This window comes from Muntiacus reevesi, chromosome 1 (genome assembly GCF_963930625.1).
Source record: "Muntiacus reevesi chromosome 1, mMunRee1.1, whole genome shotgun sequence".
Taxonomy (NCBI): Eukaryota; Metazoa; Chordata; class Mammalia; order Artiodactyla; family Cervidae; genus Muntiacus; species Muntiacus reevesi.
Window position 1 is genome coordinate 159,794,578 of NC_089249.1, and position 10,298 is coordinate 159,804,875.

At 54.3% G+C, this 10,298-nt stretch overlaps 1 protein-coding gene across 1 annotated transcript; it reads left to right on the forward strand.

Moving 5' to 3' along the window:
• Positions 1–637: 637 nt before the first annotated feature.
• HECTD3 (HECT domain E3 ubiquitin protein ligase 3) lies at positions 638–10,074 on the forward strand. The gene is made up of 21 exons (XM_065914226.1): positions 638–2,188; positions 2,345–2,505; positions 2,737–2,829; positions 2,909–3,044; positions 3,289–3,404; positions 3,488–3,601; positions 3,745–3,827; positions 4,273–4,438; positions 4,658–4,739; positions 5,365–5,547; positions 5,697–5,749; positions 5,930–5,994; positions 6,155–6,258; positions 6,522–6,641; positions 6,750–6,839; positions 7,752–7,958; positions 8,203–8,332; positions 8,415–8,489; positions 8,610–8,691; positions 8,834–8,905; positions 9,057–10,074. The coding sequence occupies exons 1-21, from the start codon at positions 1,820–1,822 to the stop codon at positions 9,139–9,141; spliced, it is 2,586 nt and encodes an 861-aa protein (XP_065770298.1). The 5' UTR covers positions 638–1,819; the 3' UTR covers positions 9,142–10,074.
• Positions 10,075–10,298: the final 224 nt, after the last annotated feature.

Here is a 10,298-nt window from a genome sequence, read left to right on the forward strand (position 1 = left end):
TTCACTCCCATTCTCCACGATTCTAATAATTTTATGCTGGGCCCAACCAGCCACAACTGTGGTAGCACAAAGTTGTACAGGAAACTGAAATAATATTTATATTACCTAGAAAGAGGCGGGCACTATAGTAGGTGCAGAGGTTACAGTGGTGAACGAGGCATTTTCTTTCTTTACAGAGCTACAGACTGATGAGGAAACACAGAAATCAGCTATCACAATGGTAAATGTTTTAAAGGGGAAAAGCTAGACGCAAACAGCAAGGACTCCATTTAATTGGGGAAAGCAATGGGGTACTCCAAGCAAAGGGAACAACATATGCAAAGAGAAAATGCCAAAGAGCAATTGGCTTAATGGAAAATGGAATATCAAGCTAGTGGATTTAAATAGTCTGGAACTATCCACAGAGTTCAGCTCATGCAGGCCTTTGTTAAGTGCACATATTCACTTTATCTTGTAGTAGTGTGACAGCATACAAAGCGCTTGGAGAGACCAGCACAGAGGCACTGTGTTCCAAATTTACTAAGGAGAAAAAAATGGAAAACTCTCAAAATTACATGGGATTATTTATTTATTGATACCTTTATTTGATAACTATATCAAAACAAAGTTTCCACCCAAGTGTCCATCAACAAATGAATGGATAAACAAAATGTAGTGTCTTTATACAATGGAACATTATTCAGCCATAAAAATAAAGTTCTGATACATGCAACAACATTGCTGTAACATTAGGCTGAGTGAAATAAGACAGACACAAAATGACAAATACTGTATTGTTCCACTTATGAAATAATCTAGAATAGGCCAATTCTTAGAGGCAGAAAGTAGATTAGAGCTTTAGTAGATTAGTCCCCAGGAACTAGGGAGTGGGGACAATGAGGAGTTATTGCTTAAGATTAGAGTTTCCTGTTTGGGGTGATGAAAAAGTTTTGGAAATAGATAACTGTACACTTAAAAAAACGGTCAAGATTGCAAATTTTGTTATATGTGTTTTTTACTATTAAAAATTAATGTTATATATTAAAAACTGATTTGTACACTTGAAATTTGTACACTTCATATGGTATGAGTTACATCTCAGTAAACTTTTCAATAAACAAGGGTGGGGGAGGGACTAAGTTTCCTTTTCCTCCGTGATTGTACATCACTAACAACTTCTGTACATGGTTGGTTTGTTTGTTGTTTGTTTGTTTTTGCCTCCTCTCTTCCCACGTTGGCCTTTCCTATCATTTGGTTTAGAATTACTGGGAGAAACTGGATAATGATCACCAGTGTCCTGCGGTTAGGAGTAACCACCAGGAACAAGTCTAAATGGCTCAATAGTTCCGTCAGCAACCAGGCTGGGGAGGGATTATTTTCCCAAACATTTTAGTCACACTGCTTCTAGGATGGGAAGCCTGACAAGATAGCTAATAGATTCTTAAAGATTCAGCTGGTTGTAGTGAGACTCACTGGGAGCAAGGAAGTTCCAGAAGGTCGAAGGAGTAGCGTTTTGGGCTCGATAGGATGGATGGTGGCTTAAAGGAGAGTAGTAGCAATGGGGGAAAGTGGTAGTAGCAATGGGAATGGAGTGGGGAGATTGATCAGAAACTTCGGAACTTGGGTCTGGCTGACTGAGTGGAAGACACAGAACTAGATAACAGAATTAAATATCCAAGTACACAGGCCAATACGGCGGCAATATGAGGTGCGCGTAGTCCAGAACTTACGGCGAAGGCTGGTCGAGGGCGGGGCTGAAGGTGGTGGGAAGCTCTTTCTGCTGGTTCGGCCGAAGCTCCTCTGCCCGGATCGCCCGCCGGCTTCCCTGGGCCACATCGCCATGGCTGGCCCGGGCCCGGGCGCGGCGCTAGAGTCCCCGCGGCAGCTGCTGGGCCGTGTGCGCTTTCTGGCGGAGGCAGCGAAGAGCCTCCGTGCCGGGCGGCCGCTGCCGGCGGCGCTAGCCTTCGTGCCACGCGAGGTGCTCTACAAGCTTTACAAGGACCCGGCGGGACCGTCGCGCGTGCTGCTGCCAGTGTGGGAGGCGGAAGGCCTGGGGCTGCGTGTGGGAGCCACGGGCCCGGCCCCCGGTACCGGCTCCGGGCCCCTCCGCGCCGCCCGCGACAGCATTGAGCTGCGGCGCGGTGCCTGCGTGCGCACCACAGGCGAAGAGCTGTGCAACGGCCACGGGCTCTGGGTGAAGTTGACCAAGGTGCAAAAGACCTCGGGAGCAGGGAAGCCCCTGGGTGGTCCCCTTCCCTCGCCCATATCGAGCTGATTTAGCGTCCGGTGCCCTTCGCCCTGGGCTGGGCAGGGCGGGCCGCTGACAGTTCCCTGACGGCTGTCCTCGTCTGGCGCGTCCCGGCAGGAGCAGCTGACGGAACACCTGGGCGACTGCGGGCTGGACGAAGGCTGGCTCCTGGTGTGCCGCCCGGCCGAGGGCGGGGCCCGCCTGGTACCCATCGACACTCCAGACCACCTCCAGCGGCAGCAGCAGCTCTTCGGAGTGGACTACCGCCCGGTGCTCAGGTCCTGCGCTGGGAGGAGTGGGGCTTGCTGGCCGATTGCCAGGCCCTAGACTGGCACAGCCCGGGCGGTGTGATCTGATAGGATTGACAACAAAGGGGGCGGGACCTAAAGGGAGCTGGGGTGCGGCTTCTGGAGGCACGGTTTAGAGGAGCCAGAGCGCTGGAGAAGGCTCCAGGGTCTTCTGCCGCCTGCTGAGGTCTCCATATCCCGTGCCCCATTCTGTGCGCACAGATGGGAACAGGTGGTGGACTTGACATACTCGCATCGCCTGGGATCAAGGCCTCAGCCGGCCGAGGCATACGCTGAAGCTGTACAAAGGCTACTGTGAGTTACCTGGGATGGGCTGGGGAGGAAGGAGCTCCAGGTCTGGGCCCGACCTAATTAGGGACTTGGGGTCGCTTAGCTATGTGCCCCCGACGTGGACCTACGAGTGCGACGAGGACCTGATCCACTTCTTGTACGACCACCTGGGCAAGGAGGATGAGAACCTGGGTAGCGTGAAGCAGTATGTGGAGAGCATAGACGTTTCCTCCTACACGGTGGGTGCTGGGACTCCTCCCACCCCAAGCAAGATGTAGTAACATCCTGCTAGATTCAGAACTCTTACCTCTAAGCCACAGCCAAACCTGAATCCCCACAGGCCAGACTCAGTCCACCCCCTCCATCTTGGAAGTCCTATTGGAATCCCTCCACACCTCCACCCTTACCTGATGGACTTCCAGCTCAGCTCCACTGTGCTGTCTCTCGTGCTCCCTGGCCTATCCACCTCTCTACCCTCCCCAGGAGGAGTTCAATGTGTCCTGCCTGACAGACAGCAACGCAGACACCTACTGGGAGAGCGATGGGTCCCAGTGCCAGCACTGGGTACGGCTGACCATGAAAAAGGGCACCATTGTCAAGTGAGTGGGCTCTGAGCACAGCAGGGTGGGTGAGCCATGTACCTGTGAGCATAAAGACACATGTGCACCCTCTTAACCCTCAGGAAGCTACTACTCACGGTGGATACCACGGATGACAACTTTATGCCTAAGCGGGTGGTGGTCTATGGGGGTGAAGGGGACAACCTGAAGAAGCTGAGTGATGTGAGCATTGACGAGTGAGTGAACTGACCTGGGGTGGGAGGTGGGACATGATCCTAGCAGCGGGATCTGGCCCAGCTTGGAGGCATAAGGTGGACTGTGACCCCAGCAACCCCTGAAGACAAGGGGTTTCCAAAGTTCCTCATGTTCATCCCCTCAGGACCCTGATCGGGGACGTCTGTGTCCTGGAGGACATGACTGTCCACCTTCCAATCATCGAGATCCGCATCGTCGAGTGCCGAGGTAGGGCTTAAGGCCATAAGGAGGGAGAGTGAGCCCCAGCATGTAGATGGGGGTTAGCTGGCAGTGAGTGTGGAGTGAAGGAGATGGATTTGGAGTTGGGATAAAGGTGACAGCTGAGCTGATACCAAGATCTGAAGCTTTGGGGCCCAAGCCAAGGGGACGGTGCCGGGTATAGGCCTGCCTTTAAAGCCATAGAAGTGCTTGGGCTCACCTGGAAGAGGAATGGCGTTGGGACCTTCAGGCATCCCCATATTATAGTGGTGGATGGAGGAACTGGCACAGAATATAATCATCAGAATCAGATGATAGAAGGGGATCACAAAGGTCCCAAGTTTCTAGGGGCTAAGGGTGACACAAGGCTGAGCATTAAGGAGCCATTCTCAGGTCTCGGGGCCAAAGAAGTAGCAGGCGTTGTAAGTGATCTCACTCTGACTTCTTCCCCCAGATGACGGGATTGATGTGCGTCTTCGAGGGGTCAAGATCAAGTCTTCTAGACAGCGGGAATTAGGGCTAAATGCAGACCTGTTCCAGCCCACCAATCTTGTGCGATACCCACGCCTAGAAGGCACTGACCCGGAAGTGCTGTACCGCAGAGCTGTTCTCCTGCAAAGGTGGCTGTGGTCCTGGGCCAGTCAGTCTCTTCCCTCTCCCCGCACCCCACATCCTGAGCCTTTTGTTTGTGTGGAAGAGGCCTTATATCATACGCTCTTCCACTTCAAGAGGCAGAGAGCCCCTGGGCCCCGCTTTCTCCTGTCCCTGTGTATTGGGAGTGGTGAGAGCGTCTTGCATCTATGACTTCAGCCGCAATTATCTTTACCCAACATTCCCAGATTCATAAAGATCTTAGACAGCGTCCTGCACCACCTGGTACCGGCCTGGGACCACACGCTGGGCACCTTCAGTGAGATTAAGGTGAGCCTGACTCACGCAGTGCTGGTCTTGGCAGTGGGCACCCCTTTGTGCTCATGCAATTGTTCACGCTTCATCAGAAAGGTCTTAGAGCTACTCTAGGCCTGAACTTTTACTAGGCTCTGGGAACACAGAAAGAAAGCCAGACACAAATAATCAAAATTTAGTGTTTAGGGTCCTATTTCCCAGAGAGTATGTGAAATACACAGAGCTTGGGGAGAGGAGGCAACAGAATGGACAGGGCAGGTCGTATGAAAGGTGCGCAAGGGGAGTTCCCAGCTGCTCGGGATGACTTGAGAGAAGCATGGCCATAGGCGTGAGTGTGACATGGGATGAGGCAGGCGGAGGTGGGCAGGAAGCTGCCCTGGTAGCCAAGGGCACCAGGGCCAGACCTTGTTCCTGGACAGTGGCGCCATTGGGAAATTTTTATGTAAGGTAGTGACAAAGTTGAGTTTTCTGTTTTAGAAAGCTTCCCCTGGTGGCTGGACTAAGGGAGAGACTGAAAACAAGGACCAGGGATAGAGTAGACTTGAACTGGCCCCGTGGGGTTGGAACAGAGAAATGTTCCAGGGCCTGGACAGAGGCTGACTGCCTGCCGGCCCCGCTCTGGTCACCTCTCCCTGCCCAGCAAGTAAAGCAGTTCCTGCTGCTGTCACGCCAGCGGCCGGGCCTGGTGGCCCAGTGCCTGCGTGACTCGGAGAGCAGCAAGCCCAGCTTCATGCCACGTCTGTACATCAACCGGCGCCTCGCCATGGAACACCGTGCCTGCCCCTTACGGGATCCCGCCTGCAAGAACGCTGTCTTCACCCAGGTCTGGACCACCTGGGGTCAGAGCAAGGGCGGGTCAGCAAGGGGACTTGGGGGCACTGGGCCAGGAGGGACCCGAGCAAGGTGTTTGGGCAGGAATGGGGCCTGGTCTCAGATGTTCCCACAACTCCCTCCCCTTCCCCTTGGCCCCAGGTTTATGAAGGCCTCAAGCCCTCTGACAAGTATGAAAAGCCTCTGGACTACAGGTATGGCTTGGGGGCAGGAGACCTGCTCAGGGCACACATGGACCCGTGTCCACCCACACACTGCCTCTGGACCCCTCGGCGTTACCCCTCTGTAGCCCCTACTCCTGGGTGGACCCTGGGCTGGTGGGTCATCCTGAGCCCTAGCCCACTGTAATGATAGAGACTTACCCCTCCTTACAGGTGGCCCATGCGCTATGACCAGTGGTGGGAGTGTAAATTCATTGCAGAAGGCATCATTGACCAAGGTGAGGCCTTGAGGGCCAGTAGCAAGAGTCCTGCCGTATTGAGAGTGGTTGGGGTATCCGGGGTGACCAGCTAACCCAGATAGGGGACTTGCTTCTTACCCCATCATGGGGGCTGGGGCTCTTGGGTGCCTCAACTGAGAGCATCTGTCTGTCCTTTCAGGAGGTGGTTTCCGGGACAGCCTGGCAGACATGTCAGAAGAACTGTGCCCTAGCTCGGCGGACACCCCTGTGCCTCTGCCCTTCTTTGTACGAACAGCCAACCAGGTAAGCTCCCGCCCCTACTTCCCAAGTTGTTTATGCTGTCCTGTCTCTGTAAACCTCCCAGGTGCCAGACTAAGCCAGAGAAGGGGCACGGGAGAGACTGAACTGCCCGGGGCAGCTTCTGGGCGGACAGAGAAGGAGCCATTGTATGTTCAGAGGGCTCCTCAGGGCCCCTCCGTGGAGGGTGTTCAGAGAAGTTGTTGAGGCACCTGGAGTAACAGGAGGGTCCCTCACCGGCCATGCTGACAGCTCTGTCTCGGGGGCAGGGCAATGGCACAGGCGAGGCCCGGGACATGTATGTGCCCAACCCCTCCTGCCGGGACTTTGCCAAGTATGAGTGGATCGGACAGCTGATGGGGGCTGCCCTTCGGGGTAAGGAGTTCCTGGTGAGTAGCCTAATCTGCACCCCACCAGCTTAATCCTGGCTCTTGGAAAGAAGAGCCAGCCAAACCTGGGCAGTTGAGGGCGCGAAGACAGCAGTGTTTGTCCCGCAGGTCCTGGCTCTGCCGGGTTTCGTGTGGAAACAGCTCTCTGGTGAAGAGGTGAGCTGGAGTAAGGACTTCCCCGCTGTGGACTCTGTGCTGGTGAGTTAGGGCCTGGACCTGGTTTCTCTGCCCAGCTCTCAAGCTTGTTGCACCCCTAGGCTGTCCTGAACCTTCTCTTACCACACACGTTCCCCCTTTCCCACCCCACATACTCCCATAGCTCCAATTCCTGTCACTGTTCTGGTGACCCTGTATTTACCTGCTGGACTTTTTTCCCAAGATGGCACCTTGGGCTCAGCACACTCTTCATCCTCTCCTTCTAGGGCTCCTGTCTCACAGTGGCACCACCACCCACCCCTCCCCTTGCAAAGCCCCTCAGGGTCATTCTTCACTCTTCTTTCTCCTTCACCTCCCACATTCTGTCACATCTGCCTTTGGAGTCTGCCCACTTCTCCCATCTCACTTTTATCCCTTGGGTTTAGTCACCTTCCTTCCTGATCCAGCCCCTGATTGCAATTCTGGTAACCATGTCTCCCTTCTTACCCATCTGATCTCCAGCAGCTAGAGTAGTTCGTTTCACGCTCCCTTTTTAACCCCTTCAGTGGTCCACCCTGGGCTTAGGATAAAATGCAGAGTCTGAAAAGGCCTTACATGACCCCTGTATCTCTGGACACTTGCCCAGTTAGGTTCCTCAGGCCTTTCGCTCTTTCCACCTTTTTTTAAGATGTTCTCTTTCCTGACTTGCTGGTGGCCTAGCCAATTCCCAGCCAATCATTTAGGTCTCAGCTTAGATGCCACTTCCCCCAGGACACCTTCCCTGATCTCCATGACTGGTTAGGCATCATCTTGATGCTGGGCTTCACAGTCCGTCTACTAACCTCCTCACTGCCCTCATTGCCTGCATAATAACTGCCTTGCCTGGCTGCCTCCCCTGCTTTCCTGTGAGCTTCTTGAGGAAAAACAAGACTGTCTCCACAATGAAAAGCTGATCTTCCTCTCTATAACCCCCAGGTGAAGCTCTTGGAAGTGATGGAAGGAATGGACAAGGAGACATTTGAGTTCAAATTTGGGAAGGAGCTAACATTCACCACGGTGCTGAGTGACCAGCAGGTGGTGGAGCTGATCCCTGGGGGTTCAGGCATCGTGGTGGGATATGAGGACCGTTCCCGTTTCATCCAGCTGGTGCAGAAGGCACGGCTAGAAGAGAGCAAGGAGCAGGTACTAGCCAGAGGCCAGTGGAACAGAGAGCTGTGGACAGCTCCCAGGAGCCAGAGCCCAGCCCGAGGGGCCACCAGAACTCAGCCCCAAGAACTCTGGCCCCCACCACCCCTCTGCCCCACATTCCTGCTGATCTGTGGGGCACAGAGGTACTTTATCTCCATGAGTTGAGGCCAGGTGTCCCCACCACACCCCGAGCTGGGAGTTGTGCCGTCTTTGCCAGCCAGACCTCTCTTCTCCCCAGGTGGCAGCCATGCAGGCAGGTCTGCTGAAGGTGGTGCCACAGGCTGTGCTGGACTTGCTGACATGGCAAGAATTGGAGAAGAAGGTGTGCGGGGACCCAGAGGTCACTGTGGATGCCCTGCGCAAGCTCAGTGAGTGTGGGGCCGGGCAGCACAGTCCCTGGGTGGGGCTTAAGGACCTAAGAATGAATTCAGTATGGCTTTGTCCCACCAGCCCGGTTTGAGGACTTCGAGCCATCTGACACCCGGGTGCAGTATTTCTGGGAGGCACTGAACAACTTCACCAACGGTCAGTGGAGAGGGCAGAGGACTTCCTGGGTTCAGACTCCACTCCTGGGATACGGAGATGGGGGAGGCAGTAGAGGTTCCTCCACCGCACATGGGCACTGATTTCCTTCTCCTCCATCAGAGGACCGGAGCCGCTTCCTGCGCTTTGTCACCGGCCGCAGCCGTCTGCCGGCACGGATATACATCTACCCAGACAAGCTGGGGTGAGAGCCGATGGGGAGGGGAGGTCTAGTCGGAAACGCCTGTGGCTGGTCTTTGCCTTCCGCCACACACGCATTCACCTGTCAGACCGCTTCCCGTTGCCTCTGCAATTCTTCCTCATCTCTGGTCCCTCCATACCCCCAGCTATGAGACCACAGACGCGCTGCCTGAGTCGTCCACCTGCTCCAGCACCCTCTTCCTGCCGCACTATGCCAGGTGGGTTCCCTAAGTTGCAGCCTGGGGAGTGGGGCATCGGGGAAATGTGACATCCTAGGGTGGCGGAGGGCTTCAGGGTACAAATTGGAGCCCCTGGTCACGATGGAAGAGCCTCTACACCTGGTGCTGAACAACTCTCTGCCCCCTGCAGCGCCAAGGTGTGTGAGGAGAAGCTCCGATACGCTGCCTACAACTGTGTGGCCATTGACACCGACATGAGCCCTTGGGAGGAGTGAGTTGGCGCCAGGGGGCAGTCGCGGGCCTGCAAGACTGTGCCTGCACTGGTCCCATGGGATCTCCCCCTGAGCACCCAGGGCAGAGACACCTTCCCTGGACCAGCGCAGTCTGAGCAGAAAACGCCAGTGCACTGCACCCCTGGGTGCAGTTGAAGTGGGAGCAGTGGGTTGACACTGGTGGCCCAGCCCCACAGACCCTCAAGCCCTACACGTGCTCGGGTTTGCTCCCAGAGTTATTTCACCTCTTGTGAGAGGAATCTTCCACAAGCCCAGCACCAGCTGCCAGGCCTGAGCTACTTGAAGGGGGCCTTCTGCTAGCTCCCCACCTCATGGACTTTGTTTCAGTTTTCGACTCCTTTTTTTTTTCCCTCCATGTTTTTCTCTGGTTTCAGCCTGAACTAAAAATTTGTGGGGGTGGGGTGGAGCTCTTCCCCCACCAAGTCTCCAGGGATGGATAGGGAATGATGGCCATCCTCCTTGGTCACCTGAACCAAGAATAAAGCAACAACTGAATATCCTCTCCGTCACATATTGGTCTTTCCCTCCTTTCCCTCCATCCCCAAGGTGTGAGCTCCGGCTTTCTTTCTCCAACTCAGTTCCAGCTAACAAAGTGCCACCACTGTCCCTGACTCAGAACATATAGCTACTCAACATTAAACCTTTACCACTGCTTCCACCCCCTATTCATCACTTCTGCAACACCTGGCTTCCTCTCTGCTGTCTTGCCCTCCAAGATCTTGCCCAGGTTAAGGCCAGTTATGTCCTCTCTGAAATCTTCAGTAGCTCCTCTTTACTCAACTCTAAAACAAAACCTAGGCTTTAACCCTCCTCCTAGGTTTTATGCATGTCCCGCCCCAGCCTTTTCTCCCTTAAGAGCTTCCATGACACTCCATCCAAGAAGCTCTTACACATGGAAAAGTTGAATAAATTGATGAATTCATTCCTTCAGAGTATGTTTATTGGGCTCCTGAGGGATGTTAAAGAAGACTGTTCCAGGACTTAAGGGTCCTGCCAGGAGCCAGGGAGACATGTGTCAAGTGGGAGCGGTAGGGCTTCTCAGTGGCAAACATGAAATCTGGAGCTGAGAGGGGAAATAAGGAGTCCTCTGCCCAGAAGCGGGAATAAAGCTGGCCTGGTGTCTTCTGGGATGGATGTGG